Source organism: Meles meles, chromosome 11 (assembly GCF_922984935.1).
Source record: "Meles meles chromosome 11, mMelMel3.1 paternal haplotype, whole genome shotgun sequence".
In the NCBI taxonomy this organism is placed as follows: Eukaryota; Metazoa; Chordata; class Mammalia; order Carnivora; family Mustelidae; genus Meles; species Meles meles.
The window spans coordinates 74,012,206-74,037,070 of record NC_060076.1 but is presented as its reverse complement, the minus strand read 5'-3'; the positions used below and the strand labels follow the sequence as shown (position 1 = coordinate 74,037,070).

Here is a 24,865-nt window from a genome sequence, read left to right as displayed (position 1 = left end):
ATGGGGAGAGGGAACATTTGTTCCTTTCGGCTTCACTCAGGATCCATGCGGTTTTGTTTCTCACTAACATTCACATGGTATGGGATTCCTGGTAAAGAAGAAGGGTGTTCAAATGCTGATAGGAAAGGAAAAGACAAATGTCTACCACAGCTTCTGATCGTCTGAATTATCCAGCACAGCATTTAATCAAGAAATTAAAATAGTGTTAAGACCCTTTGTCTGTAGTTATAAAAACATAACTAACTGAAAACTTTTTAATGAAATTCAAATATTTAAATTAGAGAATGCTTTAAAATTGTGTTCCATATTACAGTAACATTCCTCTTTCCTCTCTCCTTCCATCCTTCTTACCTCCATCCCTCCCACCTTCTAGGTATATCATTTGAAAATTTGATGAGTTGGTTTCTGGAAAGAGGGTTTACCAAATATTGGCAATCTGGGAGGATATAGTGTGAGCTGGGTACCGGATGTCTACAGTAAATATACACAGGGAGGGTGTACAGCTCGTGAGCTCTCTCTGTCCACCCCCCCAACCCCCCGCTACCTATGGCCTCCCACCATCTCCCAAGGGTGGAAAAAACAGAACACTCCTATGGAATGGGCAGCTAGTCCAAGCAACAGGGAATGAAGTAGCAAGCAGGAAGTTCACCAGCAGAAGGCAAGGACAGGAGTACACAGATCAGGATCAGGGCCGGATTTACCCTGCCATTCTGTCCTCAGATAAAAAGATGATGTAATGGTACTCTGTGATGACAGCTCTCTCAAGTCACACTGTTCCAATCTGGACCAGTATCCTCTACAACTGGTGATGTCTCTCAGACAGGGATCTTCCTTTACTGTCTCCCTAGGTATTGGAATTTATACCATCCTATGCTGATGTCTTAACTCTTGTATTCTGCGTCACATACTTTTCCTTAGTTGGAGCAAGTTCTCCTCAAGCAACTTTGAAAAGGTATGTAGTGTATAAGAGAGAAGGTTTTTGAGACCTTGAATGTCTTGAAAATGTCATTATTACTGACCTAGTTTAGCTAGGTATACAATTACAGTTTGGAAATAATTTTCCTTTGGAAACTTATAGGTATGCTACATCGTCATTTTGCTTCTGGTATTTCTGTTGAAAAATGCATAACCATTCTAATTCCTGCTTCCTATTTTTTTTCTCCTCTGCAAACTTGGAAAGTTTCTTCACTGGGCAAAGAACTCTAATGACAACATGCTCTATGTCCATCCATTCTTCTGGGTTTTAGATAGGCTTTTCCAATCTAGCAAGTCATGCCTTTCAGTTCCGGAAATTTGTCTTGAATTATTGGACCATGTCACCTTGTTTTCTCTGATGTCTCCTTGTGGAACAGCTGTTTTTGGACATTGACCTTCTTTCCACTCCTAGTTTCTGTGTGTTTCTTTCTCAATGACTCCTCGAATTTGTCTTCCAAATTCTATAACGTACATTTTTTATACTTCTGCTCCCATGTTTTTAATTTTGAAGAGCTTACTTTGTTCTTGAAATGTTCCTTATTGATAGCAATTTATTCTTGTTTCATGGCTGCAAATAGTTTTGTCTATCTCTCTAAATATATTCATGATTTTTTTTTCTTTTTCTACATGGGCTCCATTTCCCTAAGTTGCTATTTTTCTGTCTTATTTGTTCTCCATTTTCCAAGCTAGAGACTTGCCACAAATATCCAGTGATCCTTGGATTGTTCAGGGGAGCTAAAATCCTGATGGAAAGAGTGTGGTATGACTTGCCAAATTTGAACTTTACTGTAGGGTGATGGGGGAGGGTTGTATTTTCTGGAATGATGTCTGAGGTCAGTATCTTAAGGTCTTCCCCTGTAGCTGGTCATACTCCAGGGAAAAGTCTTTCAGTCTTGGGAAGATAAATGTTGTCACTGTCCTGAAAGCAGAGTGGGGAATACTGGCTTTTGGCACCAAGTACCCAGAATATGTAGTATCACTTAATTCCCTCATTTTTTGAATAGTACCAACACTCAGCTGTTTCTGGCATCCAAACCCCAATCTAGCAGCTATGTTTTACTCCAAAGTCTCTGGACTTTGGTCTGGATAGTAGTGGCACAGCCTGGGAGAAAAATACTTAAGGATAGAACTGCTTCTCAAACTGCTTTCACCCACCTTCCCTCCTCCCACCAGTTACAGAGGCACATGCTTCCCTAGTTCCTCAGCCTTTTGGGAAATTCACAATGTAAATCTAGATTATTCTCAGCTTTCTCCCATTCCTGGTTTAGGATTCAGATTCCTTAGGTTGTTAATTCAGCTCCCAATTTTCCTTCTACCCTGCAGCTTCACAATTTTGTTGTAATTGTCTTCTGTTCTTGTTGGTCTATCTAAAAGAAAATCTGTATGACACTAGTTTTAATGGTATTTTAGAGAGAAGAAAATTTAAATGCTATCTTGCTCCAGAAAACATTCAATATTTCTGATTCTTAACCCAATCTTATCCTCAATCTTATGCACCATGTGTCAACCTGGGGATGTTTTGTCATCAACTTATTTTATTTTTGCTTTTGAGGGTTTAAGGGCTTTATACCATCCTTACTTCCTCAGCTAGTGTTCACAGCTATAAGAGGAATCATTAAATCAGGCTAGTTTCAGAACTGCAGTTATGAGGCAGGAGGTGGGCTCCAACACATTTCTTCAAGGGTTATATTTTTTCCTTCAACTTCAGTGCACATGATGGTCAAGAATGGCTGGCCACATGCATCCCTTTTCTTCTGTGATATTTATCTTGCTAATGCATAAAACAGTATCCAAGGTGTAAGCACCATGCTTTCCTTGCCTGGAGCCTTGGAGAGTGTATCAGTAGTAAGTAGTCCATTAGGGATGCAGGACAGACCAGGGCAACCAAGCCTCTTGTCCCATTTCCAATTTCCAGGATGAAGCAGGCCTGAGCTGAAGCAGAGAGAAGACTAACACTACTAAGTCAAACTTGGAGTTCTGATTACTTTTTGGGAATTCTCATCTGAGCATACATTCTGACCCACGGCCAGAGGTTCTTACTCGGGGTCATGGGCCCATTGTCACTGTGGGTAGAAATCCATATTTCTAATTTGGGACCAAAATTACATGTTTATTTTCACTAACTAAACTCTAACTTAAATTTAGCATTTCATTTCATATAAAATGCAACAAAATGCAGTAATACCACTGGTACCTGTGACTGTACCACCAACAAAACCATGGATATTCATAATTTACTCTACATTGGTGTAGACATCTCAAAGTACAGCTTACATTCATGACTACATCATAAGTACGGTGCTTATTAGCTCTATCACCAGATCTTGTGCCAATAAACAATACAAATACCACATAATTGCAAAATTTTTGAAATATCTTGAGAATAGTCTTTCAACAACATTGGTTTCCTTTATTAGAAACATTAATCTGAGGGGATCCTGGGCTTCAGAGGAGTCTGTGGTGTAGGAAAGCTGAGACCCTGACCCAGAGGACTCAGAAGAGTCATGAGCCTGCTGAAGTATGCTGCAGGGTGGAGAAAGTTTACTTCACTCAGTCAAGTTTAAAGGGCTTCAGGAGGCAGAAATCATCTAGTATGGCAAGTACACAAGTCAGCTGATCATTGCAACCACTGATGAAATGTTATGATGGGCACTTCAGGGAGACATCATGGAGAAGAGGCTCTAGCTCAGACTTCAGGGTCTGAGGAACCTGCTGGGAGGAACCGAGACACCCAGGGTGGACAGGAACGGGGTAGGCAAATGGACACGAGCAGACAGACGGTGCTCCAGGCAGAAGGCAAAGCCTGTGTAAAGGGTGAGGGAGAGAGGGTATGACATGTCTGAAAACAGAGTTCCCCAAGGCGAAATGTAGACTCTGAGGTAGAGAAAGGGGAGGAGGAAGCAGAATGTGGATCTTCTTTATTTGTTCACAAATTTGTTGTCAACACCCACCAGAATATATTCTGCTTGAGAGTCTAACTTATTCACCCTCCATCCCCAGTGTCTAGAATCATTGTGAGCAAACAGGTAGGAGCCAGATCACAGAGGGCCTTAGAGATAATGGAAAGTTTGGGGATTTCGGAAAACATCTGTTTCTGGAATGACTGATCAAGAAAAGAAAATAGTTGTGGCGAATTAAAGAACCCCTAAAATGACACTTGAACTATTCATGAGATGCCCCTTGAAGGGATCTTTATCCAGCTCTTAAGTTCTGCCCTGCTGCACAGCAATGGGAGTGCCTGAAAACCTGCATGGAAAATTTTTCAGAAAGCCAAAATCCAAAGGTACAGAGAAACATAACAAATGTATATGTCAAATGCTATGAAATATAGCTCATGGACTGCCAGTCTGAGAGGTCACAAGTTAAAGGACATTACAACTAAACCCCTATTCTACTAAAATATAAGAAATATGAATTCACAAATAAATCTGATACAGATGCAGAAAAAAATAAAGGAAATTGGTTAACTATTTGTAGAATTTTGCATTTGAAAATCCACTTGACCCTGTAATTTTGAGTGGAGGCATTTTTGCCTGCTTTCCATTTTCAGCTTTGAAGACATATTTTAATATCTAGATCTGGAAAGAAAAGATGTAATTTTTACTTTAAAGCTTAGCTTTCCTGGGAATTAATTGCCCTCTTGTGAATGGTTGGATATAACCACTGGAGATCCTTCTCAACAGGCTACCTGTCATGGTATAAACATAAAGGTTACTTTTCATTTAGTTCAAGAGCCCCCTTACCCACTACCATGTCTACTGTCATTTACATGCACTCTCTCAATCAGAGCTCTGGTGTTCTCTCCATCCCTTCAACTACTTGATCCAGTTAGACCTTAATAAATGGCTGTCCTACACATGAGGAATCCCTTCACGATTTCCCATTTTAACTTTCAGACCTTCACTTTTCTCTCAATGATTTCCTCCTCTTTCAATCCATCAATACAATATCCTATGCCATGTGATATTCAACTTCATGTCCATCAAAATATCAAGAATATATTTGGGAAGTAGTCAATGAACTTATGTCAAAATGAATCTTCTACAATGCCCCATCCCCCGGGTAATCTGGTAAATTTGAGTTCTGCTACTCATCCATGGCGGTTCCTAAGGTCTCAACCAAAATCAATGCAATCAATGGTGTTTCAAAACATCTTTTTAAAAAAGAAGGAAGTTTTCATTTATTTATTTGAGAGAGAAAAAGAGCATGAGTGGGAGGAGGGGTAAAGGGAGAGGGAGAAGCATACTCCCAGTTGAGCAGGGACCCTCCCCCACCCAGTGTGGCACTCATTCCAGGACCCAGGGATCATGACCTGAGCTGAAAGAAGATGGTTAACCAACTGGGCCACCATGGTGCCCCCAAAACATTTTTTTAATTGAGGGTGATCCAAGTTCCAGGTACTATTCCAAACCCTTCTTATATACCCCATGAGAATGGTACTTTTATCTCTATTTTACCAAAGAAGACCCTAGGGTACACAGAGGGTAAGCCCCTTGTTCACTGTTACCCCAGTAGTAGGAATATGAGGCTGGGTTCATACCCAGGCAGGCTGGCTGCAGAGCTCAGACCTGTGGCGATTAAAATATGCTGCCTCTTATTACACCACCTGTGACTACTGCGTATGTGCCTCCGTGTGTTTGCAGAAACTCTGCAATGCCTGCCTTATTTAAAGTTAATTATTTGCTCAGCCATTTCAGCACTGCATACAGCAGAAGGGAGGCAGCAGCGGACCTAGGGCTCAGGGCTCTAGGCATAAGTCTAGTTCAGCAAGTACAAGGGCAGTAAGGACGCTGCTCAGTTAAAGAGGGTGCTGCACAGGTGAGAGCAGGCAGCCTCATCCTAGTTTAGAGGGGTGGAGAGGGAAGACTTCCTGAAGGAAGTGATGTTTCAGCTAAAACAGGGGGATGAGCAGGAGCTGGGGCTGTGTGGCGGATGGAAGGAGCAGAATGGGTAGCAGAGAAAGGGACTAACCCCTGAGGTCCTGAGGATGGCTAGGACACATCCTCAACTTTTTCTACAAAAGCCTCACTGTTTCTAGTTGTCACACACCAAGCTGGTTGACCTGATGCCCTGCTGGCCAAGGTGACATGGCTGGGCCATAGCACCAAATGCCACATATTCATTCTTTTCTCCAACTAGCCAGCTGCCCAGGCCCAAAAAGACAGCTGTTTTGTTTTGTTTTGTTTTTTGTTATTGTTGTTGTTGTTGTTTAATATTTTATTTATTTATTTGACAGAGAGAAATCACAACTAGGCAGAGAGGCAGGCAGAGAGAGAGGAGGAAGCAGGCTCCCTGCAGAGCAGAGAGCCCGATGTGGGGCTCGATCCCAGGACCCTAGGATCATGACCTGAGCCGAAGGCAGTGGCTTTAACCCACTGAGCCACCCAGGTGCCCCAAAAAGACAGCTGTTTTAAAGGCATGGTTTCATGCAGGCACACCCTAGAAATAAAGTTACTTCAGGGATGCCTGTGGTAAAGCTGAAGGGAACAGCCCGAAGACCAAAGGAAGTGTCCTTTATTGAATTTACAATGCAGAACATATTTGTAGCTCCTCAGACATTCGTACTGCTATAAAAATTATACTCTATGGTATAATTATTAATGGTTTGAAGAGAAATAAACAGTTACAAATGAAATATGGCCGATACTATGAAAATGTAAACAATGTAAATCAAAATCACGAAACATTTATTCTACACTCAGAGGCCTACTTAATATATACATATGAAATTTCTTACACACACATACAATAAAAGCCCACAAAAGCTTTCACTCTGAAGCTGATCACTGTACAAATATGAAAAGAAATCTTTATCTTTTAACCTCAATTTTATCTTCACCAAGAGGGTTGTGTGACTTGAGTTTATGCAAATCACATTTGGCATTAAATAATCAAATGTCACATATGTCATATAAAGCAGCAAGTGGAAAATATAAATTATGAAAATGCATGAGGCTAAAAGTTAAGAGTGAAAAATGTCTCCTTATCCAACATTCTTTTCCATGATGAAATTAAAATATTATCCAGTGTGTCAGGATACATTAAAAAAAAGGAGCAGTGCATAATTGTGATTTTAAAAGCCCTCAAAGGAAAAACTGAGTCAAGATGAATTAGTTGCACAAGACTATATGAATGTGCCACATTAATTCTAGGCTAAAAACATTATTTTTGAATCAAAAAATACACTTTGAAAAACCTTCCTGAAATGAAATGGTGATAATGATGATTTCCCACTAATGCAGCTGAAAGAGCTTGTAAGTAACTTTTCTTTAAAGAAGATTGCTCACCAGAGCTCTAAGTCTCTGATTTGGATTTTGATGCCAAAACATTTATCCAGGTTCGAATAAAGATGAGTGCTTTGTCTATGTAATCTTTGTCCAAGTCAATGTGGGTGTACTAGCCATACAAGCCAGACACAAAAGCCAAGGCAATACTTCCGTATTGAAGATATACTCTATGTACAAACTGTCAGACAAATGCAGAAAGAAAACTCTGGTGGGAAATAAAGGCAACACAGTAACAACTATCCTCACAGAGTTTTGTGCAACTGCACCAAACACCTGAACAACGGTCCCATATGTCAACACACAGATCCTTTCTAACCCGGGTTCCAAAGATGCCACAGAGGCAACAGCAGTGGCAAAACATGTATCTCACAATGGCACAGAAATAACACCTCCTTCACCACTCAGTTTGACACTATTCGACCAGCGAGGCACTCTTTCTGGTCAAAAATGTAAACTTGGTGCGACCTAAGCCATTGAACAGAAATGCATGGTAGAGTTGCCAGGGATAGATCAAACTTTGCGGTTAAAATCACCAAGATGGGGGCGCCTGGGTGGCTCAGTGGTTTAAGTCTCTGCCTTCAGCTCAGGTCATGATCTCAGGGTCCTGGGATCGAGCCCCGCATCGGGCTCTCTGCTCAGTGGGGAGCCTGCTTCTCCCTCTCTCTCTGCCTGCCCCTCTGCCTACTTGTGACCTCTCTGTCAAATAAATAAATCAAATATTTTTAAAAAATCACCTAGATGTCAATAGAGAGAAGGCATGCTCTTGCAAACTCGAGGATGTTGTGGCTCTTTATAAGCTTGGTGTGTAACATATCTGGTCAGTTTTCACTTAAAGAAAATGAAGCTGGGGAATTAAAGATTTGATCATAAAAATCATAAATGGGAAAAACTGCTCCATGGAATTGTTTTAATTCAACTAAAAGAAATGTTACTAGCTTATGTAATACAATCAATAAGTTATTATTTAAGGTTTTTCCAGCAGACTATTTGGAAGCTGGAACTATATGAACCAAGGTAAGTTCAAACCTCTAGTTGGGGATAACTTAATTGGTTCAAGGCCACTGAGAACCAAAAGCCAAAAACCAAAAACCAGGCTTCTCTAGGGTCAGGTGTTGACTTCTTCAGCTGTTAGAGACCTTTCAGAGGGGAAATCTGGGAGGCACTGCAGGTTCTAGAAGGAGAGCAAGACCCACCACATTGTTGGTGAGGAGGAGTCATATTAAACAAAGGACTCTGACTTCCCATTCCTAAGGACAGCACCTCTTGTGAAGAGATGAGTTCCCAAAACTATACATAACATTTCTTCACTGTTCATTATTTCAGGCAGTGAACGCTGGCCTTGACAGAGTTCAGAGATTTGTACCATATTGGAGATTATGCTTGTAAATCATGGGAAGGTCTGAAACAATCATGCACATTTTCCTTGGGCAAAATGTTAAAGTGGTAGTGGTTTTTTTTTTAAAATGAGATATAAGTTGGTCCCATAAACTTTCCCCTTTTAACAATTCAGTGTTATTTCACGTATTTACCAAGTTAGCAGCCATTATCAAAGTATATATTCCAGAACATTCTCATTCCCCAAAGAAACCACATCCCCATTAGCAGTCACTCCAGCTCCTGTCTTTCCCTAGCCATGGCCATGACTGGCTGGTATATATTTTTAAGTGAAGAGTGACAACCTACCTGGGCGTTGTACTTTTACCAGTATGTGGCCTCCTATGATTTTCATTAGAATTTTTTTTTTAAGATTTTTTATTTATTTAACAGAGAGAGAGATCACAAGTAGGCAGAGAGGCAGGCAGAGAGAGAGGAGGAAGCAGGCTCCCCGCGGAGCAGAGAGCCGAATGCGGGGCTCGATCCCAGGACCCTGAGATCATGACCTGAGCCGAAGGCAGCGGCTTAATCCACTGAGCCACCCAGGCACCCCTCCATTAGAATTTTTAACATGAAACTTAAACCACAGACTTTGTTGAGATGTCAGTACCTTGTTTTTTTTCCTAACTTTTTGTCACACAAATGTTTTTTCCTCTGTATATAAAAATAGATTTTTCCATCTCCACTGAAGCCTACAATATTATTTTTTCTCAATTAAATCCTGTTGTTTCAGAAATGAAAAAAATCAATGCCCCAATATTTAAAAAGTCCGACTAACCAGAGTCCTTATTAACTGTGGGTCATCGTGGTCTCCTTCCCACTCCTTACAGTGCTCAGATTCCGAGAGGCCAAGGCCTGCAAGTCCAAGCTGCTTGTTTTGCAGGTGAGGAAACAGATCTATTGTGGGCTACTGACACGTCTGAGACCCCGGGTTAGTTAACAGCAAAGCGAGGATGATAATCCCTTTTTACTAGTATTCTAGTAACAGATATTGGGGGAAAAATGTTGTTTTAGGTTATCGACAAAGTCAGCTACCACATGAATCTACATCAGGAAGTTTCTTCTACAGCTTTGATCTGAGCATATGATTTTTTTTACCATTTTTTACATTTTCTCTTTTGAGACTCTGTAAGGACACAAGTACCTTCAACCATGGGCCCCAATCATTCACTGAAATATAGCAAAGAGCCAGGGCTCCAGAAGGATCTAAGAGCACAGTTGCGAGGCCCACACTGTCAGCTTCCACCTGGCCGTGTCTGGAGGACACATGCCTCTGTGAGAAGCAAACAAGTCACAGACACCCAGGACTCTGGGCCTGAAGACCTGACAGGCCAAGGATGTTTGGGATTTAACTATTGCAACAGTTCTTCATCTGCGTTGACTTTCTGGAACTGGTCCCAGTCACATTGGTAATGGATTTGCTGTCATCTTCATTGGTCCTTTTTTTCACTTCCCTGGGGAAGGGGGCAGGGGAGAGAGGGAGAGAGAGAGACAGAGACAGAGAGAGAGAGAATGCATTACTGAGGTACAAAACTAAACCACAAATGGTTCTGTAGAAATAAAAACAAGATGGCTGAGCACTTGCTGTATGTCATCCGGACACCATTCTCGCGAGGACCATGTGAATTTGTTGGGCCCCATTTTATATGTGCGAAGCAAAGGCAAAGAAAGGTGAAGTGATTTCCCTTCGGTCACGTGGCTGGAGAAGCCACAGAGCCAGGCCTGGAACCACACCTGAACTCTGAGCACAGCTCCATGCTCACGCATGCGAGAGGCAGGCACACACGAGACACACATGCACAGGAACACGCACACATGCACAGGAACATGCATACATACACGCATCCACACACACACACACACACGCATCCTACCACTGCTCTCTCCTGTGGTCTCACACGCTTTACAGTCTGCCACACGCACACCTCACTCCTTAGCACTCTGGAACCTGGCTTCCATCGCCTACCAGTAGTTGCTGACCTTAACAAAAGCAATGATGACTTCAAAACCACTCTTTCATTATACAGGATCATGGAGATAATGATGAATGCATAAAATCCAGGAAAAAAATCTTCCTTCTGCCTCTTCCTAACTTTCCTTTAGAATTAACAGCTAGAGGCTACAATGACAAACGATCTTCACTTTCACTAGTGAAAACCTCCTAGGGATAGTATCCTTCCAAGTGTGTTCCCAGGGATGCCTGTGAAACATGCAGACCCTGAATGGCACTCCCGACTGTGACAGCTCTTCCCCAGGAGGCCCCCAAACAATCCTACCTTCCCCACTAAGCCTGGGGAGCTTCCACCACGGGCTGTCCCTTGACAATACTGGCTCTATGACTGCTTAGATCAACAGAATGCAGGGGAAATGTTGGGCTGGGACTCCAAACCATTAATAAGGCCTAGTTGCTCTCAGCTTCCAGGGGTCCTCAGTGGAGAGGGCCAGCAGAGTGGCCAGAAGGACAAGGACCCTGGTGGCAGACACCCAGCCTCAGCTTTACCCCACGGCCACCTGACCGCAAATGCATGAGACACCCCAAGTAAGAACAGTAGAGGAAACTTCCAGCTGAGATTGGTCATTTCAAGAAACTAAAAAGTGGTAGCTGTTTCAGGCAACCATGTTTTGGTTTATTACAGAGCAGCAGATAACTGAACCTACTAAGAACTGGCATATTCCTAGTACAGCAACACTGTTCAACCAAAATATAATGCAATTCATGTGTAAACTTAAATTTTTTAGTAGCCATATTAAAAAGTGTAAAAAACAGGTAAACTTAATTTTATTAATATATTTAACTCAATATAGCAAATATATTATCACTTTATCAATAAAAATAATAATGAAGTATTTTATGATTTTTATACTGTCTTCAAAATCTAGTACATACTCAGTACCTACAGCACATCTCAAATTGGGTTTGCCACATTCAGGTGGTCCATGGCAGCCAAATTGGTCAGCAGGACTCCAGAAGGTGCTGATATGTGTCAACTTTTGAAAACCATTACACTAAGTTGGAAACAAGATATCTCAGGAGAAGGAAAAAAAAAAGAAAGAGGGAGGAATTAATTCTTGCTGAAGGACAGCTAATAAACACTATACTATATGTTTTCACATTTTTCTTATTTAATGCACATAAACAATCACACAACACAAACACACATGCATCCCTGACAGGTGACAGGTGAGCATTATTATCCTCAGTTCACAGATGAGGAAACAAAGACCCAGGAGAAGAAGGAAGGTACATGATCCAACCTAGAACACCCCATAGGACTCCTTTCAGACCCCTGACCTCCAGAACTGGAACGTGATACACGTGCATTGCTGAAGCAACAACACTTGTGGGAATTTGTTACAGCAACAACAGAGACCTACTACAACTTCCAAGTGCATCATCTCAGACATACGGTCATTCAACAAATGCTCAATTTATGCCAAACACTGGGACCTTCTATTAGTGAGCGCTGAAGGAGAGAGAGAAGGCTAAACAACTCATTCCCAGGTCCCGAGACCGCTGCTAACACACATGCACGGTACACCAGTCGTGCTGGTCTGCGGGAAAGGAAACCCGCAGATGAAGATGGAGCTGCGTGGACACTTTGACACTGGAGGGACCTCTTGAAAGAACAGGAAGTGGCCTTCACTTAATGAGGAAAGGAAATTCTAGGTGCAAGGAACAGCATGCATAAAGGCAAGGAGACATAAAAGAGCTTGGCCACAACTAGCATTAAGTTTGCTGTGTCTACAGATTATCATCCCTTTGGGAAGTAAGATCAAGAGATGCAACCAGAAAGGTGGGTGAGGCCAGGCTGTGAGGGTTTGCACATGTTGGATACAGTCACGCCTCTGGAATTTTCTCTGGGTGGTGGGTGGGGATACAGTTATGGATTTTAAAAAGAGATGTAGGTTAAAAATATAGAAATTGGAAAAGTCGCCAGCTAGAGACAGTTCTAGAAGCCCTGGGGATGGACGACATTAGGAAGAGAGAGAGTAAAGAAGACGAGAATGTGGAATGCAATCCTGAGATTGCCAACAGGGAAGCAACCATCTGATGCACCAGGGTGGTGGCAACAAGCCCTAATGTTGCCACTTAGTAGCTGTGTCACTTTGCGCAGGCTGATTAAGCGTTCTAGTCCTCCACTTTTTTTTTTTGTTTGTTTATTTACAGCATAACAGTGTTCATTGTTTTGGCATCACACTCAGTGCTCCATGCAGTACGTGCCCTCCCTATTACCCACCACCTGGATCTTCAACCTCCCACCCCACCGCCCCTTCAAAACCCTCTGGTTGTTTTTCAGAGTCCATAGTCTCTCATGGTTCATCTCCCCTTCCAGTTTCCCTCAACTCCCTCTCCTCTCCATCTCCCCATGTCCTCCATGTTATTTGTTATGCTCCACAAATAAGTGAGACCATATGATACTTGACTCTCTCTGCTTGACTTATTTCGCTCAGCATAATTTCTTCCAGTCCCGTCCATGTTGCTACAAAAGTTGGGTATTCATCCTTTCTGATGGAGACATAATACTCCATTGTGTATATGGACCACATCTTCCTTATCCATTCATCCATTGAAGGGCATCTTGGTTCTTTCCACACTTTGGCGACCGTAGCCATTGCTGCAATAAACATTGGGATACAGATGGCCCTTCTTTTCACTACATCTGTATCTTTGGGGTAAATACCCAGCAGTGCAATTAGAGTCATAGGGAAGCTCTATTCTTTTTTTTTTTTTTTTTTTACCGGTGACAATATTTATTTATTTTTTTTTTCAGCGTAACAGTATTCATTCTTTTTGCACAACACCCAGTGCTCCATGCAAAACGTGCCCTCCCCATCACCCACCACCTGTTCCCCCAACCTCCCACCCCTGACCCTTCAAAACCCTCAGGTTGTTTTTCAGAGTCCATAGTCTCTTATGGTTCGCCTCCCCTCCCCAATGTCCATAGCCCGCTCCCCCTCTCCCAATCCCACCTCCCCCCAGCAACCCCCAGTTTGTTTTGTGAGATTAAGAGTCATTTATGGTTTGTCTCCCTCCCAATCCCATCTTGTTTCATTTATTCTTCTCCTATCCCCCTACCCCCCCATGTTGCTTAGTGAAATAAGTCAATCGGAGAAAGACAACTATCATATGATCTCCCTGATATGAGGACATGGAGAAGCAACATGGGGAAGCTCTATTCTTAATTTCTCCAGGAATCTCCACACTGTTCTCCAAAGTGGCTGCACTAACTTGCATTCCCACCAACAGTGGAAGAGGGTTCCCCTTTCTCCACATCCTCTCCAACACACGTTGTTTCCTGTCTTGCTAATTTTGGCCATTCTAACTGGTATCAGGTGGTATCTCAATGTGGTTTTAATTTGAATCTCCCTGATGGCTAGTGATGATGAGCATTTTTTCATGTGTCTGATAGCCATTTGTATGTCTTCACTGGAGAAGTGTCTGTTCATATCTTCTGCCCTTTTTTTGATATGATTATCTGTTTTGTGTGTGTTGAGTTTGAGGGGTTCTTTATAGATCCTGGATATCAACCTTTTGTCTGTACTGTCATTTGCAAATATCTTTTCCCATTCTGTGGGTTGCCTTTTTTTTTTGTTGACTGTTTCCTTTGCTGTGCAGAAGCTTTTGATCTTGATGAAGTCCCAAAAGTTCATTTTCACTTTTGTTTCCTTGGCCTTTGGAGACATATCTTGAAAGAAGTTGCTGTGGCTGATATCGAAGAGGTTACTGCCTATGTTCTCCTCTAGGATTCTGATAGATTCCTGTCTCACATTGAGGTCTTTTATCCATTTCGAGTTTATCTTTGTGTACGGTGTAAGAGAATGGTCGAGTTTCATTCTTCTACATATTGTTGTCCAGTTTTCCCAGCACCATTTATTGAAGAGACTGTCTTTTTTCCATTGAATATTTTTTCCAATTTTGTCGAAGATTATTTCACCATAGAGTTGAGGGTCCATATCTGGGCTCTCCACTCTGTTCCACTGGTCTATGTGTCTGTTTTTATGCCAGTACCACGCTGTCTTGGTGATCACAGCTTTGTAGTAAAGCTTGAAATCAGGTAACGTGATGCCGCCAGTTTTGTTTTTGTTTTTCAACATTTCCTTAGCAATTCGGGGTGTCTTCTGATTCCATACAAATTTTAGGATTATTTGCTCCAGCTCTTTGAAAAATACTGGTGGAATTTTGATCGGAATGGCATTAAAAGTATAGATTGCTCTAGGCAGTATAGACATTTTAACAATGTTTATTCTTCCAATCCAAGAGCATGGAACAGTCTTCCATCTTTTTGTGTCTTCTTCAATTTCTTTCATGAGTGTTCTGTAGTTCCTCGAGTACAGGTCCTTTACCTCTTTGGTTAGGTTTATTCCCAGGTATCTTATGGTTCTTGGTGCTATAGTAAATGGAATTGATTCTCTAATTTCCCTTTCTGTATTTTCATTGTTCGTGTATAAGAAAGCCACTGATTTCTGTACATTGACTTTGTATCCTGCCATTTTACTGAATTGCTGTATGAGTTCTAGTATTTTGGGGGTGGAGTCTTTGGGGTTTTCCATATAAAGAATCATGTCATCTGAGAAGAGAGAGAGTTTGACTTCTTCCTTGCCAATTTAGATACCTTTTATTCCTCTTTGTTGTCTGATTGCCGTTGCTAGAACTTCTAATATTATGTTGAACAAGAGTGGTGAGAGTGGGCAAAAGGAGAATTTCAGACCAATATCACTGATGAATATGGATGCAAAGACTCTCAACAAGATCCTAGCAAACAGGATCCAGCAGCACATTAAAAAGATTATCCACCATGACCAGGTGGGATTCATTCCTGGGTTGCAAGGTTGGTTCAACATTCGCAAATCAATCAATGTGATAGAACAAATCAATAAGAGAAGAGAGAAGAACCACATGGTCCTCTCAATTGATGCAGAAAAAGCATTTGACAAAATCCAGCATCTGTTCCTGATGAAAACGCTTCAAAGTATAGGGATAGAGGGAACATTCCTGAACTTCATAAAATCTATCTATGAAAGACCCACAGCAAATATCATCCTCAATTGGAAAAAGCTTGCAGCCTTCCCGTTGAGATCAGGAACACAACAAGGATGCCCACTAGTCCTCCACTTTTTTATCTGTGCAATGGGTATACTAATCATAGCGCCTTCACAAGACAACTCACATCTCTCCCTTCTAGGCGGTCCAATAGCTTCTATCAACTACAAGCATCTGACTGTCTGGTCAAATGTTTTCTCTCTCTCTCTCTTTTTCCCCTCTCATTACACTGCATGTCCTGCAAATATTTATTTCCTCAATACCAGTACTGAACCATGTACGGGGCCTCCACAGACTGAGTGCTCACAATAATGCAGACATTTTATTGAACCTGAAAGCGAGTATTAGGGAGGAAAAATACGTACCCACATGGTCCATCTGGCCTTTGGTTTCTCTAATCCACCATAAGTATAGGCATGTCCCTCCCAGTTCAAGGAAATCAGACAGATATTACAAACACCTACAATAGGTGTAAGCCTGGGAAAACTACACTCTCTCATAAAAACTACCACATGCTTGACAACTGCATGTAAGGTGACTCTGTCTCATCGGCAGATTTCCTCCCAACAGGCTCAGCTCCTGGGCTGAATGGAAATATCAGCCTGAGCACTCTTTGTGTTTTTTTTTTTCCTTTCAAATCTCAGACCATTGATCAATTAAACACTTTGGAACTTGAATCTACTTCAAAATGTACAATGCTTGTGGTTTTGGTGCTGGCAAGTTCACTTGCCAATGGACAATGATTGTGATAAATGTCCTGTCAGCATTGGGAGGAAACTGCATTTCTAGGAAACACTTTTCCTGGGATTGAGAGGTTTCCAGAAAAAAGCCATACTAGTAGTTCAGAGTGTTAACCAAACATTCATGGCCTCCCCTCAAAACAGAATTCTGTTTCAGACAGTGCAAATCCATAAACTCCTCTAGCTCAGTTTTATGACATGAGGCAGCATGAAAGCGGCCATGATGGTAACTGTCCTGCAAGATCTAAATTGAGAATGTAACATATTTTACATTATATGTAACTTTCTAAAGGATGTAAAACCTTTTTTTAGATGATTTTTTTTATGGATCTGAGAGAGAGAGATAGCAAGAGAGAGAGCGTGAACAGTGGGGAGAGGGAGAAGCAGACTCCCCACTAAGTAGGGAACTCCATGTGGGACTCGATCCCCAGGACTCCTGGATCATGACCTGAGCTGAAGGGAGACCCTCAGCAGACTGAGCCACCCAGGTGCCTCAGGATGTAAAACTATAAAAACGATCATTTAACCAGTGGCAAATCTACCACTTCCATGTAAGACTTAGGCACTTTAATAAGCAAATCTGAAGGCAGGATATAAGGCAAATTAAAATTTTTAAATATTTGCTTTATTTATAATTTTCATATTTAACACATTGCTAACATAATGAAACCAGGGACCTCACACCAGGCCATAATGCAACAACAACAATAAAATAACTCCCTGGTGAGTGATTCCCAAGGAGGGACCTCGTGATCAAAAGGCCTCTGCGCACAGGTGTGCCGGGTAAGAAAGCACGAGGCTGTGTGGTGGCTGCAGAGAAAGCACAGGCGGCTCACAGCCTCGCCCACCATCGTGATACAATAAAGAGCATCGATGCTGCAATCTGGGTGTGACCGCAGCAATCTGGAGTCACTTTAACTGTAATATGTTCCTGTAAGACAATGAACTCAGCAGGAAGTAGCGATCGGTATTCCGTGGCATACCGGCGGTTCTGTGTAGAACTACAGACTGGCAGAATCAGAGAGGACCTTTGGGGTCGCTTCTCCAGCCCCATCCCTCATTTTACAGACGAGAGATGCCAAGAGGGAGGAGGGACTCGTCCGACTCCACAGCTGTTTGAGAGGAGATTTAAGACCGTACTTTGAGCCTCCTGCACTGTGGTCCTCCATTAAGCGGGGCCAGAGCCTGACAGGAGGCCTGCACACAGCATCCTTCTCTGCTGGGCCCAGCAACAGGTCAGCACCCCGCCGTCAATGCTAGGGGGCCCCATTCCTGCCTGCTGTGGTGCAGCTTTGGGCCCAGTGGTGCTCTAAAGACCTGCAGGTCCTCCCCAAAACCCACCTAGCCCAGCAAGCAGAGCACTTCCACCCAGGAATCCCCGCATATGTTGTAGCGAAGCGCCAGCACGAACACCTGAGAAAGGACCAACACCTACCAGTTCAGCAGTGAGTCCACCGTCAGTGCATCTCACCCAGTCCCCCCCCTCCGCCCCGCCCCCACCGCCTGCACTGAATGAGCCTTCCTTGGTCAGCGGCCCCTTCACACCCACAGGTACATGGACTCCATTATTTCACCCAGCTTAATTTTACCTGGGCTCTTGTTTGACAAATGTGGTATGAGCCATGATTCTCCTATTAATCACAGGCAGAAAACCATATCATTCCCTTGAATCTACACAGGCTTAAATGTTTGCCTTTCTTCCACCCGATCTGGGTCACACTCAGAGTTACCACTGTCTTTGCTTCACACAAAGATGATTTCCAGCATGGTGCAGACAGGTGGCTCTCTCTCAGACTGATATCCAAGGAGATAACTTTCAAAGACTCAGTTCAAGCCCAGGGTATCTGCCAAGGCCTGCCACAGACTAATGCCAAGCAGACCACTTACAGTCCTGGGGCCCATTTCCTGCTTTTCTCAAGTGAGGGCAAGGATCCTGCCCAAGGCCCCAGTCTAAGCAGCTGGTAAGCATTATCAACACCGAGTCATCAATAGAAAAGCAGCACTGGAACACTGCGATGTGTTTTACTTGTCACTGGATAGGAGCAGAAGAAGCCATCTATCATACTAAAGCTAAGATTCTTATAAAATTTCACATCTGATCAGAAAAAAAACTACACACTCCAAATTATGGCTTCGCTTCATCAGCAATTAAAGATCACTGGCCTGATTTTGTTCATGCTCATTTTCTTTTCTTTTTTTCCTTTCTTTTTTCTTTTGGATATTTAATCTCTTCAGGACAGTAAAGAATCATCTCTTCATTTGTGACAGAAAACCAGGCAGAAGACATAAATCTAAAAGATAATGTTGTTATTTCTTAAAATTCAAATTTACTCTAAGGATTAAAAAACACTCACATTTATATCCAAGTTCCTCAAGGATGTAATTTTCATTCTAATCCACATCCCAAAATGTTATTTATTATTAACACCACTGCCTGAGCTTAATAATTACCTGTGTAATTATTTTAATACAGTGCTTCCAACTAGCATGATACACAATTTGCTTAGTTGAGTTGCTTTTTTTTCTCCTTTATCCCAGAAAATGTCATAATAGGTAGCTAATTTCATAATAGTCTCTTGTGTTTAAAATCTGGTTCCTGGAAATGATTCATACAAGTCAACTATTAGCTTTGCGGTGACATTTTGCAGAAATGTCAGCGACACCTCAGATGCACCTGCTTTGTTTGGCAGTAAAGGTACTTTGCCAACGTTCACAGTGAATAAGCAGCACTACCAGTTTTTCTAAAATCCGTGTTCAATTGTTTCTCTAACCACCACTGAAATACGAGACAGTGTTTTCCAATGTATATTCACATTACGGTCCAAAAATTGGGCATATGCACCAACTACGTGAAAATACAATCCTGCGTTCAGTTTTCCAAATATAAGACAACATTTTACCGAGCAAGATGGAGAACAGCTTCCACTATATTTGAGCCGTCTTTGGCGCTGGTTTCACAGAATAATGCCCCATAGTCTGTAGAAAAGTAATAAACACAATTAAATGAAGCCTTTACTTAAGGCTCCTGGAATTTCAGCTTTTGAAACCAACGAATAAAATAAACATATTGTCCTGTTGAGTATTCTAACAGCTAAGAAATAGGATTCATGGTTTTGATACTTTAAAAATAGTGAATTTGGGTCTAGTTATTCCAGACACAACAGCTCCGAGTCAGGGGACTTTTTATTTTGCCTTAAAAGCAAGCACAATACACCATTTCATGTTTTAAGGTTCTTATTCTCCACGGTCCCACCAGTTGCTACAAACGTTCTCTATCGGATAATATGAGAGAGGTAAAAATGGTAGCTTAAGGTAACCACTCACGAATTACAAGTCCATCAAAAGTATGTCTCCTTTGGGCCGGCAGCTAACTTGCATCCCTTCACACTATCATCTTTGCCTTCAAGATTCAGCAACCTCCGTGTTGTTAAACCCAATGGACGCTGTCTAGGGCTCTATTATTCTATCTCCCAGTGGTTATGGGTATGACCACTGATCATATCACTCTCCGGCTTCACACCTTTCAGTGTTTCCCATTCCTCTTCAAGTAATGCTCAGATGGTTCCCCACGGCTGATAAGACCTCGCGTCCATGTAGTCCCGGCCCAACTCCTAGCTTTACCCACCACCCTCCTCTCTCACTCTCTGATTACTCTAATCTTCCCTCTGTTTCTCCAATGTTCCAAATTCCCCCTTACCTCATGATCCTTGCACCTGCTGTTCCCATTACCTGGGTTATGCCCATCAACCCCCTTCTCCAGGCTGACTCCTACTTACTTTTTGAATTTTTCCATAATCCTCCCATGAAATCAAGTTTCAGTGTTGGTCTGAGCCTGGCATGTCCCTGTCAGGTCTTGCTATTAGGAACCTCACAGCCCTCTGTGTTTTCTCTGTGCTGCACTTGCCACAATTGTAACTGATGAAGGTATTTTGGTGCATCTTTGCCTGGAGACAATGTCCTTTCAGGAAGGAGAATTGTAGGGGCCTTGGGCCTGGGTGTAGGTGACACAATTCTGTGTGGGATAAGGGGAGGATGTCATGGCTGCTCTGGAGCATGGAGAGAGAGAACAAAGGAGGGAGTAAGAGTCCACAGTGGGACCTTTACCCATGAGCCTGGGGAAAATCTGTAAAAATTCCACAGAAAATCTATAAAAATTCTACAATGAATGTGAATGAATTTCTAGTGGAAATGTGTAGCGCTGTTTCCAAGTTTTATGGCTAGGATGTTATGGGTTCATATGGAGGGTCTCTCCGAGGCTATAGGAGGGTAGGGGTCACAAGATGCAAAAGTGAGCAAACCTTGGGAACTCTGAAATCATGAGGAGGGGATAAACTTGGCAGTGGTGGGGAATCACATGCTCTCTAAGGGGGCTTGCGGGACAATGTTGCACGTGGATTACATACATTTTCCATGTATCCCCCAGAAATGAACTACATGAAGACACGGACTGTCTGTTGTGTGCTCCAGTCTTCCCTCCACACATGATCAAGTGCACATGATTAAACGTGTTGAATGAATCTCTTCTGTGCTTCACTGCCTAGCTCTGATGTTTAGCATGTTTGGTTCATAGTTTTAAAACTTAAAACAAGAAAGATTTTCCAATTTAAAACAGTGGCATTGACCCTTGTTTTTATAGCCCATGTGCCATACTACAGCACAGGCTGTCCATGGGCTGAAGCAGACCACAGAGGCAGCCGTATCAAATCAGACTGCAATGGCGTGGACTTAGCCACCCACAGGTGCCTCTGATGCCTTGTTTGGGAAAGACAGGTCCTAAGGGGGCCCTGAAGCAGCTTCACACACTGGTAATAGCGGGAGATAAATGCTGCCCCCCGTAATAAACTGGATCGAAATGAGCCTCACGTTCTATACACGCGCACAACCAAAAATAATTTTAGACTATTCAACTAAGCACAAATCTTAGAGAAAAAAAAAACAACTTTCCAAATTCTCTTTCAGCCAGGTAACACACTGCCCTTTGGCATAGTAACCTTCTGGAACTAAACCATGTTTTCTAAACAGGACACCCATTTTTTTCCTTGACGTGGATTCCAGAACTAGGAGGAGTCCAGGAACTGGCCGAGAGTGAGGAGGAAGGCAGGATACTTCTGGTTCACTTGTCAACGTTCTTCAATGGGGAAAATGGCCCAAGTGATCATTTTACCTCCATGAGAGGTTTAATCCTTGGTACAATTACTTAACATTCATTAAAGTGTGTGTGGCGAGGGTGGGGGGTCAGGAGGACACCTGGGTGGTGTAGTCAGTTAAGTGTTTGCCTTTACTCAGGTCCTGGGATTAAGCCCTATGTCAGGCTCCCTATTCAGTGGGGAGCCTGTTTCTCCCTCTCCTTCTGCCCCTCCACTCCCCACCCCCGCTCATACTCATGCTTGCTCTTTCTCTCTCACTCTCAAATAAATAAATTTTAAAAAATAAAATAAAAATAAAAAAATAAGGGCAGCGGGACATTGGGAGTTCTGCCTGAGTAAGAAGGCCAGTAGTCCCATCGAAAGGGGTGAAGGGCTGTCAAAGAACCTTGTTAAGGGAACGTAGACAGGAGTGAAGGGTCGCCAACTGCAAAGCTCACGAATGGCTACGTCTATTCCAACAGCCCCACTTTCACCCTTACCATGGCCAGTTTTTCTCCCAAGTATCCTGGGACACACTTCTGCTCCTCTGCTGCGGCAGCATCACGGAGATCAGCCTTGTTTCCTACCAACATGATAGGAACACTCTCCTGGGTTGCATCCTGCCAGGGGAAAAATGCTGTGTGTTCATCAAACACTGAACAAGTTCCACTGACAACAGCAGCTTCCACTCTCCAAATGCCCCGTGGGTTCTGCATGAACTGGAGGTCATATCTTCCAGCCTCAAAATCTCTCTACAGAGAGCCAAACTTCTTCCCATCACCAAGCGAAAACACTGAGTTTCTGAGAGGTTAAACAAGAATTTGCAAAGGCCAGGGCCATGGTGCAAATGCTCCCCATCACCCCTGCCACCATACGAACCAATATGAACTCAAGGGGCATGACCACAGAACTATATTTGGCTGTGGCACCCACACAATTTTCTGTGACTTAAACTCCAAACGGTGCTGATACAAGTCAACTTCATTATCTCAGGCACAAAACACACAGGAAGATCCCTCAGCCATAACGGGATAAAAACAGAATGTGGGCCTTCCACACTCACTGCAGGCCGGTTCACAACAAAAGTAAAATGTGAAGGTCCTAAAGGTTAACATTTTTCTTACAAGGAGTCAACTACCGATCATTCGAAGGAATCGACCTAAGCTAATGCTCCCAAATCCACCTTTACAGGTCCACATGAAACGTGGGGAACAGAGCTGCATCGGAGGCCACCCCTCCCACCACCTGGCTGCTATACCGGCTGTGGCCCAGAAATCAGGCAAAAAGCTTCACGTTTCTGCCTCATTTTCCCACTGGTAAAATGAAGGGGTTAGTAAGGGCACATCACACCTCAGCAGGCTCTAATGAGAACAGAGAAAGCGGCCTGACTGGCCCAGAAAAACAGGATTCTGGTTCCCACACAAGAGCAGCAGCAGCAGCCCTGACTGTGACCCTCTCCAGGCCTCCAGGTACCAGCTGTGCTTTCGGTTTGGTGCTACACCTGCCACGGGATCAAGAAATGAGCCTTGAAAACGATGGCATTACATCTGATTTCCCTTCTCTTCAGACCATTCTCCTCCGACCAAGGACACCACAGTGTAGTAACAGTAGAAGGGAGATGGGAATGGAGGGCCGTCCCTTAAACTAGGTGCCCTGTCCATCGATGTGTTCATTAACTGTGTTCTTCTGCAAACTGTTCAGGTTCCAAGGGGGCAACTTTGGAAGCCGCTCAACAAATACTCACTTAAGTGAGCCAAGAACCCAAGCAAGCATCTAATTGACTTCCCTAAGTTATGTCAGTAAATATGGGCAACTCCTTCCAGTCTTGTCTCGAACAGCACCTTCCAGGGAGACTGCCCTGATCACACCATCAGGTCCTTTCCTCTGCCTTCTTGTGTCCACAATATTTATCATTCTCTATCATTCCATTTATTTTATTTACTTGTTTGTTGCTTATTATGTTTCCCCTATTTGGATACAAGCTCCCCTACTGTGGGCGTATTCCAGGCTCTGGAACCTGCACAAAGGAGGGACTCCAAAAATACTCTGGAATGTGAAAAAGTCAGTTAGAGATCTCATGTCTCAAGTGTCTCCTCAATTCAACGTTCACCCAAGCATTCAACCAATACATTACTCACGACAGGTAAGTAAATGGCCATCATTTAATTTTACCCATGATTTTACTGTGCAATTTTGTAACTCAGTGATTTTTATCAAAAAGTATTAATTATTAATTCACCACTGACATTCCATTCCCCTCAGCCCTTGGGCCTATCCCAACAATCACACTCTCAGTTTCCACCTGTATCTCGAGTGGCCACATAATCTGTCCCCACAGAATATCCTCCAATTAGAAAGGACCATGGCAAAGGTTTGTCATGCCCTTTTTTCCCAGGGGTAGAAGTCAAAAGCCAAGTAGTATCTAATTTTTCCCCGTGACAAATTCAAGAGTTCATCTTGAATACAGTTTTTGTCCTTTTCAGACCCTGTGAAAGGTGATCCACAGAGCGGTAAAGGTCACTTACCACATTTAGGTGATTAGCAAATGATGGCAGATGATGGGGGCCTGGCACACCAGCTGTAGTGGTCACTAACGGCTATTTCAAAACTGTGACTGACCTTGCCTTTGGGCCGCCAGTCCTTGCACATCATGCAAAGTCTTAAAATGCAGACTACATCCAAAAATTTTCACAATAAAAAGTTTTGCTGTGGATTTTAAATTTTCTGTGGGTACGAGTCCATTGGGATGATATTATTCTCACTCATTGTTCTACCCCAGGGAGGTCCGTCTGTTCCCGTGAGCAGACGCTTCTCCTCTGTGCATGGAATGTACCTCGGAACTCCACTCTGGACACCCAAAGCTTCTTTTCTCAACCTGCTGCTTACTCTGGCTCTTTATCACAGCAGCAACCAGGGCTGACTCAGGAAATCCAAGGCCCCCTTCAACCCCTCCCCTCTAAATAACCACAAATCAGGGTCATACACTTTTTCCAACTCAGGTTTCTCATAAAATATGAGAGTAACATTACACTTCTTACTTCTTTCCTCAGATAGGTTACAAAGATGTATATATCATGTGGAAATTTTGTGAAGTAAAAATGCAACATAAACATCAACATACTTGCATCATATTGATAATAATTTTAGGTCATGATATTTTGCTAGGACAAAATGCACATTTCTCTGTCATTTCTCAAATCATTTCTTCAGTTAGAGAATATAATTTTATTTTCTTACAGGGTATAAAATAGGCCCAATGGAAGACTCTAGAAGCTAAGTTGATACACAGCAATCAGTTCTCTGTTTAGTCATCGCTGCACT

At 42.7% G+C, this 24,865-nt stretch overlaps 1 protein-coding gene across 1 annotated transcript in view; it reads right to left on the bottom strand.

Moving 5' to 3' along the window:
* Positions 1 to 9,684: 9,684 nt before the first annotated feature.
* LOC123952603 (ras and EF-hand domain-containing protein-like) overlaps positions 9,685 to 24,865 on the bottom strand; it is a 166,355-nt gene continuing 151,174 nt past the window's right edge. Inside the window, 3 exon segments of the mRNA XM_046021858.1 lie at positions 9,685 to 10,090; positions 19,319 to 19,394; positions 22,045 to 22,164. Coding sequence (XP_045877814.1) covers positions 19,344 to 19,394; positions 22,045 to 22,164 — 171 coding nt within the window. The 3' untranslated portion in view covers positions 9,685 to 10,090; positions 19,319 to 19,343.